General features: G+C 39.3%; 1 protein-coding gene across 1 annotated transcript in view; it reads left to right on the forward strand.

Moving 5' to 3' along the window:
• Positions 1–2,264: 2,264 nt before the first annotated feature.
• LOC113114341 (neuroligin-3-like) overlaps positions 2,265–14,601 on the forward strand; it is a 75,214-nt gene continuing 62,877 nt past the window's right edge. Inside the window, exons 1-2 of the mRNA XM_026281253.1 lie at positions 2,265–2,334; positions 2,434–2,619. Coding sequence (XP_026137038.1) covers positions 2,265–2,334; positions 2,434–2,619 — 256 coding nt within the window. The remainder of the gene's footprint in view (positions 2,335–2,433; positions 2,620–14,601) is intronic.

Raw genomic sequence — 14,601 nt, forward strand, 5'->3', positions numbered from 1 at the left:
TTGCTTCATCTTATGTAATAGTGCTGGATTTTGTTTCCAAATCATCATGAACAACCCAAATTTAAATAGAACCCTTTTCAGCCATTCCTACTTGTTTTAAGTAAAAATGTTTGTGTTTTTATGTAAAATGTATAGTAAAATAAAACAAATTAATAATAGTAATAGTAAAACAAGCATAAAAAGGATTATTAATAATTAAATAAAACGATGAAATTGTAAAAGTGTTCCTGTAGCTTAAATGGTAGAGCATTGCGCTTTCAAGCGCAATGTTGGGGGTTCAATTCCCTGGGAACACATGATAGGTAAAAATTGATAGCCTGAATGCACTTTGGATAAAAGCGTCTGCTAAATGCATAAATCTAATTAATTTAATTTAAACCCATATTCATAATTATTGTATAAGATATGTTGAAGACATGATGGTAATTATGAAAAAAAGACAATACAAATGATTTTACATGTGTATTATAACGCCATTATTTGTGAAATTCTATAACTGATTCATTTAATTAACATTTTCAAATTGCTGCTCTTTTACACCTGTAGTTGTATGCCTATGTGAGGTTTTCCATTGAATAATTGTATGTTTGGTTGTGCTCATTAACGAGCATTTGAGAAGCAAAATGCTGTGATGTGTTTTGCATGAATGTAAGTGAATAAACTCATTTGATTCAGCGTGTGGCTGTACGTCAGCATAAAGTCACATAATGAAGTGCAGAATGTCTGCCAATGCCCTTGAGATATTCAGGAAAGCCTCTCTCCTTAAACCTATTTCTTTTATATTTGCACACTTCTCTGTACGGGAAGCAGCGTTTCAAAAAAACATGCTTTATTTGATATGCTAAGACATTACATGCAGTTCAGTTTATTTGTTCCTGATGAAAGAACAATAAAACAATGGATTTGTGGAGCAAGATGGTGAATCTTCCTTTCTGTCTTTGCAGGAAGAGCACTCCCTTTACATTACAGTTATTTGCTGATATAAAGAGGTGTTTAATCACTGTCCATTCAACATCCTTACAAGCTAACGTTAAGCTAAAATAAGGCAGTTCCCTTCTTGGAGGAAATAAATCAACCGCTTCATAAGATGCACCAACTGCTGACTTGCATGCATTGTGGGATATCACAGGCAGTGATAAAAGCCTTCAAAAGCCAACCAGATGAGGGCAAAGCAAGTACTTTCTAGCTTTCAGACACTGCTGGCAAATTGAAATCGCATGCAATTGGTCTGTTGATATAGTTGAAATAACCCATCGTTCATGGTTCCTTAATTTGTAGAGAAAAATAATCTTCAATTGTAATGTGTTATTGCTTTATTTGATCACCATGTTGATCATGTGCCACAATCAATATAGCACATTTTACAAAATAATGCTTAATTTTCACATGGTGTAGCACTATAGCAGCACATTTGGTGCCTGCTTCAACTGAACTGCAGGTGGTTATTGAATAAGATGCAGGGGTTTGCACTGAAATGCTGCATGTTAAAGTCGCACAGCTGTTTAGTGAATCTCCTCTTATCTCTCTCGCCCACTCTCTCCTTCTCTATTTCAGTTTCTCGTTTTCTCTCACATAGGCACGAACACACAGTGGCACACATGTTAACACCAGCCCCGCAATTTGAGGCCTCACCTCTAGAGATGTCAGGTTGTCAGAGCTAACCATCCAGTGTCAGAGTGAAGACAGGAAGCAATCCAGATAAAACATTTAACCTCCATGTATCAGAAAATTCATTTCCCTGTTAGCAGCGCTAATAATGGCTCTTCTGGGAGACAACATGTAGATTAACATTTTTTCAGTCATGTTTTTCTATTCCCTGCTAAAAAATCTGGTTAGGAATTCTGATGAATAACTATACACAATAATGTGTTTGAGCACAAATAACAGTCAACACACTGTCAATACAGCATTCAGCTTTTATTATTTTATAATGGTGCATGATTTCCTTGAGATGTCCTTCAGAAACAGAATGCTGTCATTTCTATTATTCTTCATGTTATATTTCTTTATGATTCATGTTTGTTAAAATTTATTAAAAAAAAAAAACAGAAGAAGAAGAAGAAAATTTATTTGAGTGCCTGTGTTGTTTGCAGTGGCCAAAGTATTTGGAGTATTTTAGTGCATTGCTTTGCACTTGCAGAAGTCCGTAGAGATCACTCCTCTATGATATTCCAGTTTCAAGTTATGCCCTGAGTCCCTCATTCAAATTGAGTCCATAGGATTTTTTTCACATCTACCAGGCAAAAAGTCAGATTGCTGGAAAAATGAACAGTACACCTCTCCTCAGCGAGCTGCACAATATGAGGCATCATTTAAGTCCATTGCAAAAACAGTGTGAGGCCAATTCTGAAGTTTAAATGCATGAGTTTGTTTGTCAAGAGCCTTAAGGTGATACAGGTTCTCTTAATGCCATGTGCCCTCACTCTGTTACAGGGTTTCTCAGCACAGGAGACCAAGCTGCTAAGGGAAATTATGGGCTTTTGGATCAAATCCAGGCTCTCCGTTGGATAAGCGAGAATATTGGCTATTTTGGCGGTGATTCCAATCGCATCACTGTTTTTGGATCAGGAATTGGTGCCTCTTGTGTGAGCCTTCTGACCCTGTCCCATCATTCTGAAGGTAAGAGAACATTTAATTCCACAGAAGAATAAGAAAAGTCCTTGTCAAATGATATTTCCTTTAATACTTAACTTTGCACAATGATCTTTGCGTCATAATGTAAAGGATCATGAAAAAGTAATATTGCGAGTTAAATACTTAAGCTCTTCCCATGGATAACTGTCAATTAGCAGGAAAAATCATGTTGATTTATCACGTAGTATGTAAAAATGAATGAAAAAATCTGTTAGCAGTGATAAATTATTAATAATCCATTGCCATATGTAGTCATTGCCAGTATATAGTTAGATTATTAAAAATACTTTTGTTTTCGTTTGAGATTTTGCATGAAACACCAAAGTACTTTTAATTGATGCCAGCGATGATGGACGTTCTGCCAGCAGTGAATTGCAAACAAAATGTTTGAATTAGCATGCATAGTTATGTATTTATGCAGCGATAAAGAGACAGCAGTTTTTCACAGGAATTACCAGGGTTACATTTATCATCTTAGCAGTTGTACCATATCATTGTAGCAGACTCTAGATGTAAATTTAAAAACACATTCCCAAGAGGCTTTTATTAGATGTGAGACATAATTATATACATTTCAATTGACTTTGTGGGTTTCCATGTCACACAATTGACTGTTGAATTTGAATATGTTGAATTAACATTTAAAACTCCTTTGAGATAAATATGTATATAAAATAAAAGCAACACATACATTATAAAGATATGCATTCTTTGAGCTTGGAGATTTATAAAATTCTAGATATATTTGAGGCTGTGACATTGTACATGTTGAGATTCAAGCAGGTGATATTGTATGAGACTGCGGCTGTGGGAGGCTATTCTAAAGGAAGCCACTGTAAATCTTTCACTCTCTTTTTTTATATGGATTGAAAGCTGTGTCTGGCTTTCTCTTTTAAGCGATCATTGAATTTTCAGATAAGGTCTTAGGTTGTTTCTTCACTTCGCTTCCTGCTATGAATAATTAAGTTTGTTTGCATTCTCCAGATTGCATCAATGCTTTATTAATTGCTTTGATTTTCTTTGGATTTGGATAGATTTATTTTACCATGAATGCATTTTCTATTCAAATATTCCATATTGCTAAGCTTCATGTAGCATGTTATTATACGGTCAACCGCCTCATTCCTTACTCGGTAAATTGGATATTACTGATGCTGATGTGTCCCCTGAATGGAATTATTTTCCCTACTTGGTTTGATGAGATAAAAAAGCAGTACTGGGGTAGCTGGGTTTTACTGACAGCCTCTATAAACTATCAAGATCCTTGAAAATTGAAACAGGAATCCTGTTATTGCAAAAAGGGGTACTCGCCACAAGTACTACCAATATCAATCAGCTAGCTCTGCAATACTTGTCAAAGCTGTGATTTTAGCCATCACAGCAAAGGAAAGGAAAAGGCTTACCAAATAGTAATGGCAAGGCTTAGAGGAATGCAGCAGTAGAGAATCCAACTAATCTTTTATAAAAACTAGATGCCATCACAACTTGCAGTTTGATAAATGTAGTTGCTACACAGTGCTTATATTAGCACAAATACTACAGTTTAAACTAAGGCATGATATTTGGGACACAACTGAAGAAACGTGTTGAACAAAGTGCTTGTGTACCATTACTGAGAAAGCTGTCCAGACGGTTAAAAGATGATGTTGGAAGGGTTTTTAAACTTGTTTTTAGTTGATAAGCTGGTAAGCAAATGTAAGTAACAATGTGTAAATCTGATTGTACCTAATTTTAAGAAACATTTTAGCAACATTCTCACAGATCATCCAAAGGATAAAAATAATACTTTCTCTGCAAGGTAGGTGTGCTGTCTGAAAATTGATTGTTCTGCTAATTGGCAGAAGACACAATTGCCTTTTGAGTTAAGGAAAGAAACGGATTTCATGCATTTTCCAGCTGATGGCAAATCTGAAGCTGAAATCCCACTGTAGGTGAATCCCACCCACAGTGCAAGAGCCATTCACATTTCCCTTGACCCTGCTCCCTGAGAAAACACAATTACCTGAATCCCATCATCTGAAATACCAAAGGCCCAGATCAAAAAACACTTCAGCTCTGTCCTGCAGTGTATTGTGTGAGATTGAGTGTGATGCTTGTTTGGCAAGTGTGTGTTTGTGGTGGTGTTAATGAGGCCACCGTGACCTGTATCCTCCTTGCAGTCTGGCTCATCATCTTATGGGCCCTGCTGCTCTCACATGGATCTCGCCCTGTCTGGACGTGTGGCAGGCCAGGACAGAGGGCTTCATCTATCAGCCCACTCCACTGCGGGAATTAGCCTGCCCACCAGGCCCCTGCTGTGGGATCGATTGCAGATGCATCCCACTGTCCACCTCCGTCATCAAGATTAAGGGCAATCATCTGTCTCGTTTCTTTGATGGAAATGGGGACCTTATGTAAAGGGAGAGAAAATAAGTGGTTTGGATTTTGATTATGTTTCGTTTTTTTTATATATTTAATTTTGGTGATATAAGGCTTGGATGTAATCACTTGATCTTCCATCCATCTGTAAGCATTCCAATAATGCAATTTGCACAAGTGGAACATTGGATTCTAGATCAGGGTCTCCAAACTTGGTCCTGGAGGGCCGGTGCCCTGCAGAGTTTAGTTCCAACCCTAATTAAACACACCTGAACCAGCTAATTAAAGTCTTACTAGGCACACTAGAAACATCCAGGCGGGTGTGAAAAGCCAAGTTGGAGCTAAACTTTGAAGGAGACTGGCCCGCAGGACCAAGTTTGGAGACCCCTGTTCTAGATTAACATCCTTTATTGGTCCTGGAACAGCACTCCCTATCAAATGTCATCGCCCCTTGATCCTCTTGTAGGTTTAGGTCAGGTTGACCAATCTTGCTCCTGGATGGCTACCTGATTTTAATGTTTTTGTTAAAGCCAACCAATCATCTATACCTTCTAATTTTAGAGTTAGAGCCAGGTCTTGCAAAGCCTGGTTTTAGGTGTAGGCCTGTGGCAGGGATGTTCAAACCTGCTCAAAAAGGGGTAGATTTCACACACCAAACCCAACTAACTAGGATCCTCAGAACTGATAGGTGTGTTGAAGCAGAATAGATCTAAACTCTATGAAAAGTTGATTTCCCAGGAGGAGGAGGATTGGACATGCCTGGTTTGGAGTTTTTGCTAAAGCCTGAAAACTATAATCAACCAGACTATAGCTTCTGATTTTAGAGTTAAGGGTCAGGTCCCGCAATAACATTCCTATCAAACAGTTATGACAGTCCATCCGATTTCAGGGTTGGGGGTGCGAGAGGGAAGTCCAATCATATACTCCTATAGGGTCAGATTTCAGCTTCAACCCCAATTGAACAAAGCCTGTGGGAGCCAATTGAAGCTAAATTTTGTAGAACTCGTTGTAGAAAGTTCGATCTCCAAGAGCAGTGCTGGACACAGGAGCACCATAACAAGGGAAAAGTTTAGGAAGATTCCAACCCGTGATCTCTGAAACCTTTTGAGTTTTAGTTTGAATGTGATGGATACCAAGAGGGGCCCAATATGCTGATCAGGGGGCCCAGAAACCATAGTGATGCCCATGGCTGAACAACGCTGGTTTAAAGTTATTTTTAGGGCCTTGCACTACACCAGTCTGTGCCTTTTAAATAATAGGTCAATCAAGGTAAGGTTAGAGCCTTGACTAGGGTTAGGCTAATAAATGTTATTGCAAGACCAATAAAGTGTGTCCTACTTTATCTTAGCAAATCCCATTGTTCACAGAAGAATTCAGATGTCCAGTGAAGATTCCAGATGCTCTTTTTTGAGCTCTCATCCATGCTCCTTCAAATGCATTTCAGCATTTTTTTAACATCAGTGCACAGGGAGGGAGAGCAGGGAGAATGATGGCGAGCATGAGAAGTTCTAAATCAAGGACATTAGCCAATATTGTGTGTTATCTATTTGGCACAAGGCTGGCTCTAATTGAACATGCAGATTTGCCTTTTTCTTTTTCTCCTAATAGTAATTATGATGTCCAATGAGAGATGGCTTCACGGGCTGCTACTGGAATATTAAACAACCGGAGCTTGCTATGTGTGTGTGTGTGTGTGTGTGTGTGTGTGTATTGGAAGGATGCTGGAGACCTACCAGCAGTGTTACTGAAGGTCATCAGGAGACCTTTATTTCTATTCCTGTAACTAATCAGCCTAAAAGCTCTGCTTGTGAGGACATGCTCCCCTTTTAATGGAACGTCTCATACATTAAAGGGGACCCGTGAGGGGCTACGTTGGAGGATTCCTTCTAACCATGTCAGCTCTCATTTTTTATGAAGACTTTTGGGTTATTGAGGACCATAAATATGCACACTTAAATGGTGTTAGTTTTTATTAGCGAGATGGTATTCATGGTGGTAGCTTTATGATGCATGACTTTCAAGCGTTAACACTTTGAGCTACAAAACTGTGCATGAATAAGAGGTACTTCAGTCTAATGAACGAAATGAGATGATGGTTTAACAAATGCTGCACTGAAAAAAAAATATGTTAGAGAATGAAGAGAAATTTTCTGTGACATTACGGTTAAAATAATGCACTGACAAGTCCTAGCCTGTCAGCATGTCAAGTCATAGCTTTTCTTTATGACTGAATATGGTCCGGTTTTAATTGAAGCCATAATGTTGCTATACTTAAACTGACAGTGTCTCATACAGTGAATAAGGGCTTTGAAAAGGAATCGATCTACTTTATGACTTTAATTCAAGTTAAGCAAGTCCATTTGCTTTTAGTGTACTGAAAGCACTTAGTTTTACTGAACATCATTCTCTGACTATCCTCAATCACTCCAAACAATGTTTTTACACGTCACAACAGTTATCCACGCATACGCTCTTCTACAGGAATTGAGAGTTGATGCCTAACTTCTTAAATAATTATTATGATTATCTTAGGGTTTTAAAAGCATTGACAAAGCTTGAATACTGGGTGTTGTGGAGATTGTGTTCTTTTTGTGCAAAACAGGTTATGAATAATTACATTTATTTTGGGGAATGTTTGACTTTGATCGGACTAAATTCTGTACAGGAGGGGATTATGAAAAGACTTAGAAAACAATCATGTGCTAGCATTAGCTTTATTTTGACATTTATCTGTTCATCTTGTATATTTGAGTCACCAGAGTGAATTAATTTCACTTTATTTGACAAACTAATATTTGCACACATTGTGTATTTCTTCACATATTATTCACTCAAATGCAAAGTAGAAATGTGCATCACAAGCATGCAGGAGCACATTAAATAAACATGACATGTGGTGGACTCAAATTAATCAAATTGTAAATTAGTATATTAAAAACGTGTACATTTAGCATATACATAAGTCTATAATAAATTATATGAAATTTGATTATAAATTATTTTACAATTTAGGTTAAATTTCATTTCCACTGATGACATTCTTTTTTTTCTATCACTTTCCTTCAAATAAATCATATTTATCTGATACATTTTTAATTTAAATTAAGAAAATATTTTATTTTCCTTATGTCCACAAAAGTATTGTCAACTATGCCACCAACTAACTGTACCATAAAGTTATACTATATGTAGCGTGACACAACAGGATTTCAAAAACAAATCTTCTCCACTGGCCTTGTTGTTAGACATTGAAACATGTCTTAAGGCTTGAAATAAATCTGAACACAAATATAAACAGACTGGTGTGATATTTCTTACACAGTGGTCTAGCTACTGTAGCTTTGAAGGAGCAATGTTTTTTTCTGTTTCCTGTGTGTGGGGACACAAACAGTTTGTGTGACCCCATTTCAAGTAGCTGGTGAGCACAACCCCATTCTGCAAAATGTCAGGGAAAAAACAGGCTAAAACATGTACATCAAGAGCCTCTCTGTAAATTCAGTGATCACATTTGACCTTTTGAAATGGCAGAAATCTGGCACTATCCATTCTCTTGTGTCCCCTCTGAAATCAAACCTACAGAACCAAATTTATAGACTGCAAAGCAAATATATTATATCTAAATGTGGAACATCATAACTGCCTCCAATCACTGGCCATTGTACCGGCAGGTAAATGTCAGGTTTGAGATCATACTACGCAAATTAGACTTTTTAACACTCTAGCTCTAGATTTCTGTAGGGAAAGAGCCACTGGCGATTGTGGATGTAGTTTTCACATAATTTGGCCAAAGATGCTCTGACAGCTGAACAGTGCTCTTTCATAAGCTATCAGGCTTTTAAAGCTGCAATCCCTTTGTCTCTCTTCAGAGTATTCAGTGATATATTTCAAGCAAAGGATTTCATCAACTGATCACAGGAAATGTTAAAAGCCCTCAGAAACTCCATCAGGTGTGGTGCCTTTCTGCTTCAACAGACTTACTCTTACTCTCCAAATGTATAAAGACTTTAAATATCATTGCTTATTAATACTTTTTTTAAGTATCACTAATGTAAAATAATAAATCAGCTATTCTGTTCGCTGAATGACAGATGACAAACCAAGCAGAATTACAGTGAAAGAGGTTCATCTGAAAGTAACATTTATCCAGTGACTCTTCACTCACTGGCCACTTTCTTAGGTACATCTGTTCAACTTGTAGTATCTAATCAGCCAATGGCAGCAACATGGCAGTGCATTTAGGCATGTAGACATGGTCAAGACGATCTTCTGAAGTTCAAACCGAGCATTAGAATGAGAAAGAAAGGTGATTTAAGTGACTTTGAATGTGTGTTGGTGCCAGACTGATCATAAACTGCTGATCTACTGGGATTTTCATGCACAAGCATTTCTAGGGTTTACAGAGAATTATATAAAAAAAATTAGAAAATATCCAGTGAGTGCAGTTCTGTGGCTGAAAATGCCAAAACCAGAGGTCAGAGGAGAATGGCCAGACTGGTTTGAGTTGACTGAAAGGCAACAGTAACTCAAATAACTACTCGTTAGAACCGAGGTATGCAAAAGAGCATCTCTGAACACACAAGGCATTGAACCTTGAAGCAGATGGGCTACAGCAGCAGAAAAACACAGCAGGTGCTGCTCCTGTCAGCTATGAACAGAAAACAGAGGCTACAATTCACACATGCTCACTGTAATAATCAAACCTTCATATTCATCCGGAAGAAGGAGGCGGGAACCGGCATACAATCAAACATCACTTTAATATTCAAAATAAACAAAAAACAGCGCACCAGCCCCTCACGGACGACTGGTGCGCATAAATAAAAACCAAAACATAAAATATGGCCCAGGCCTGGTCCTCTCTCGTCCTTCACTATAGTCGCTCCAGTTTTATATCCTTCCATCTCCTACGTGGGACTCGATACCGGCGGTGGGGCGCAGGTGTAGCTCATCTCCAATCACTACACCTGGCCTCACTCCTCGTTTCCACGCCTCTCGGCCCCACCCCACTCGCCACATACCCCCATCGCCCCTCGCAGGCCAGGGGGTACTCCCGAGACTGCGCTCTACTCCCCCCCCCTTCCATCTGGGGGGGCCGCTCACGGGGACCTGCGGGAACCCAGGGGTAGGACAGACGAGGCGAGAGGAAAGGAGATGGAAGGAGGTGCGACAGAGACGAGAGAGGGGAGAGAGGAAAAAAAAAATTCAGGTTCCCAGACGCACTGCTGCTCGACCCTCCACCAGCTGGGTGATCTCCTCCGCGGTGCCTGGCAGTGGCACTGGACGGCCCTTGGCGGACGGCGACGGCTCCTCTGGTTTTGGGCAGCCGGCAGGAGTCCCCCATTCCCTGCCCCTCCAGATTCCTTCACGGAGGCAGCAGGCTCCGGCCCCCTGGCGAACGGCGCCGGCTCCTCCGCTCCCTCACGGACGGCAGCCGCCCCTCCATATCGTGGGGGGCCCGCCCATCCCTGGCAACTCGCTCCAGCCCACCGCCTCGTGCGTCCATGGCGGCACACTCCTCGACAGCTCGATGGCACCGCGGATTCACCACAGCGGCGAGGGATCTTCAGCAGCGCGTCCCTCCTTCTCCCGGGCTTCGGCACCACTGTAATAATCAAGCCTTCATATTCATCCGGAAGAAGGAGGCGGGAACCGGCGCACAATAAAACGTCACTTTAATATTCAAAATAAACACAAAACAGCGCACCAGCCCCTCACGGACGACTGATGCGCATAAATAAAAACCAAAACATAAAATATGGCCCAGGCCTGGTCCTCTCTCGTCCTTCAGTATAGTCGCTCCAGTTTTATATCCTTCCATCTCCTACGTGGGACTCAATACTGGCGGTGGGGCCCAGGTGTAGCTCATCTCCAATCACTACACCTGGCCTCACTGCTCGCCTCTCGGTCCCGCCCCACCCGCCACACTCACCAAAAGTGGAAAAATGAAGACTGGAAAAAGGTTGCCTGGACTTGATTTCTGCTGGGACATCTGTGTGGTAGAGGCAGAATTTGCTATAAACAACATGCAAGCATGGATCCCTCCTGCTGCTGGTGGTGTAATGGTATGGGGATATCTTCTTGGCACACTTTGGGTACCAAATTATCATCATTTAAACATCACAGCCTACCTGAGTATTGTTGCAGACCATGTCCAATACTTTATGACCACAGTGTAGCCATTTTTTGACGGTTTCGCATCTTGGATGTTCAGCCGACAAATCTGCAACAATTTTGTGATGCTCTCATGTCATTGTAGACCAAAATCTCTGAGGAACGTTTAAAGGACCTTGTTGAATCTGAGTAGTTAAGAAGTAAGTCGTCATGAACTGAGAAATCAAAATTCCCTGACTGGCTGTTTAGCTCCACACACCGATTCCCACATGTAGTGTGAATATCAAGAGGCAAACGCAGGTCTACAAAGAAACCAAATGATAAAGATACTCTGAAGACAATAAGATGTTGTGTAGAGCTAAGTTGTGGAAAAACACAGGCTTTGCATCGCCTTCCTTCTTGATCGTAACATTGGGAAAGACTGGATGAAGCTTTTTTTTAAATAAAGATGCAGATCGCGTCAGTAAGAACTTGGTCCTTTGTTCACTTTATTGTACCAGGGATTTGTTTACAAAGAAAGCACAATTCGATAACAGAATTTTAGAAAGATTGAATCTAAAAGGCGATGCTGTTTGACTATATTGGATCCGATGTCGCACCACACGAGTTTGTTTTTATTACGTGCTCACTGTTGCTTTGTCTGTTTTTACAGATTCTTTGATATGTTCATAGTATGTATGCGTTTTTAACATAAATCACAGCAGCGTCCATCTGTGAAGGCTGTAGTCTGTCAGACAAGCACAACTGTTAGCCAATCACAGCAGTGGGTGTTTACTTCTGAGTTTACAATCCACCACACCTATTCAAACAGAGCGTTCGATGAGAGGGTCAAAACAGGACAGACATTAACCTATTACTGCTAAATTAAGATGCTTTTGATGTAAACATCTTGATAACATTATAAGTCGACCTTAGATCAGAATACAAAATAATAAAAACAGCTGTTCATGACCACTTTAAGGCAGTTCTGAAGGCAAAAGTGTTAATAGAGAGTGAGGGTATTCAGATGACCAAACCATAACAGCAACACTGTAAACTCAAATGTGAATTCACTATGAATTCAAGCATAATTTCAGCCTATACGTTTTAATGCATATCAAAGATGTCTGAAAGGTACATTTAAATCATTGTACATTTAACTCATAATGACTCATAATGACCCCATGAATTACATTAAGTATTCAATTAAAAAATAATAATTACTCTAGTAACAGCATGATACTATGGGCCTTCTGTGCCAAATCTGGTGGGCTCATCATAGCCCAAGGTCATCATTTTATCTTTTCTCTTTAAAAAAAAAAAGCAATATTTCTTTAACCCAAAAATCTGCCATGTGTCCACAAACCCCTTATTAACAAATAAACACACACACACACACACACAAAATAAATGCATAAAAAAATACCCTCAAAAAATTATATATATATATATATATAATAGTGCTGTCAATCGATTAAAAAAATTAACAAATTAATCGCACAATTTTTTAAAATTAATCGCGATTAATCGCAATTAAAAGACTGAAACTTTTTGGATATGTAAATGTAAAATGTAAATAATTAATGTAAACTCAAGACAAAGAAACTATTTAAATTCAAAATATGATTGTTTATTGGAATTTTTGTTTAACTTGTAACACAGATTTTCTCATGTAAACAACATACCTGCAATAAACCATCAATATCCTCCAAATTAACTGTTGGCTTGAAAGCCATATTTATTACAGAAATAAAAACACAAGCATGTAAGTGCCATTTGAATTTCAAAACAATCAATGCCAATAAAAATCGAAAATGATTTCCATGTTGAATTCTAAGTGGACTGCAAAAAAAATTCCAAAGTATAGTCATTGCCAGTGCTTTAAGTGGGCCGGTACGCACCAGTACTCAGTACCGCCACTTCCAAATATAGCTCTTGAGCGTACCGCCACCTCTCCGTGTGCCCAGAACGTGCTTTTAGCGTACCGGTACGCCCATTTGGACATCTGTTTTAATAGAGGTTTTAATCTTTTACCTGCACTGCCGATTTTCAGAGCGCCCTTCTCAATGCAAGCTTCCTAATTCATCCCACCCAGAGCAGAAACTACATTACCCATTCACCCTTAAGTTATACAAGTGAATAGCGCATGTGTCGCTTTTCCCACTGTTAAGTGTCAACAACTCAACGTGGCCGGAGAAGGTGTGTGAAACTCGTTGTGAGTGTACACAACGCTCGGTTCGGTTAAAAATCAAATACAGTTAACAACAACACTTAATATGTTTTCTTGGCTTCAGACTCTGAATACTGCAAGAACAAGACCAGAATCAGATGATTCACTGATTGACATCTCACCAAATTTGAATCCTATCACTGCAGGTCAGACTCAAGCTAATGAAGTAATGCAGCTCTTTCAGGAAGGGTGACCAGACGTCCCGAAAAATTTGGGACAGTCCCGAAATCTAAACTGTTGTCCCGACTCCCGAATCTGGCCCTAATTGTCCCGAAAATTATACTAAAGCAAAATCTTGAGTATTTATTGTCTGATTAACATTAAAAACTGTCTGCGGAGGTTGAGTCGTCCTGCAGCCCCCGCTGGCTGCTCATTGGTTGCAGCATCTTTTTTCTAAGTTCTAAAAAAATACCGTAGGCGGCAAGACACAAATTTAGATATTCATTTATCTAATTAATCTATAGCCTATGCACAAAGACAATATGATCTTTTTGTCCCCTTTTTGTTTTAAAGCTTGATGAAGAGAGCGCAAGTTGCTGCAGCTGGAGGAGGACAGTGATGCACCCGTACAGGAGTGATTGACAGTTCGCGGCACTGTGTACAAAAAATACTCCGCTACACAATTATTTCGTTATTTTCGTTTAAGCTTATTAACGTTAGTGGTACAGAAAGGTCTGATTTACGCACTGTTACAACAGTCATTGTTTTTTTTTGTTTGTTTTTTTTTTTAAACAATGACATTTGAGTTCATGATTTTAATGTTGCTCTTTCTTGTGGCAGACTGAATGAAGAGTAATGTTTCTTGTGGCAGACTGAAGAGTAATCCGCCAGAGTTTTATACTGAAACTTTCCGTCTAAAAGTCCTTCCTTGGTCTTATCCATATTTCTTTGCACGTTGAACACACATAGGCCACAACCGGAAATAAAAAAAATGCAACCGCGTTAATTGCGTTATTTTTTTTTTAACGCGTTAAATATTTCAAATTAATCGAATGCATTAACGCGCTAATTTTGACAGCACTAATATATATAAATATATATATACAGAGACATTTTTGAGAGAGATGACTATTTCGGTTCAGTGAAGTTTAAAATCCAACCCAAACCAGAAGGACCCAGTGCGGACACAGCAGAGCATGAAGTATTCTCAATTGCTGCAATATGTCAGACCTCCAACTACAGGCCGCATGTTGAATAACCCTGGAAAATGATCGATAGGTCTTAAAGGCTCTGCCCGTAGCTACATGTAGATGCTACTTACACCCAGCGCAGTGAAAGCAGCACTGAGA

This window comes from Carassius auratus, chromosome 14, assembly GCF_003368295.1.
Source record: "Carassius auratus strain Wakin chromosome 14, ASM336829v1, whole genome shotgun sequence".
Classification (NCBI taxonomy): Eukaryota; Metazoa; Chordata; class Actinopteri; order Cypriniformes; family Cyprinidae; genus Carassius; species Carassius auratus.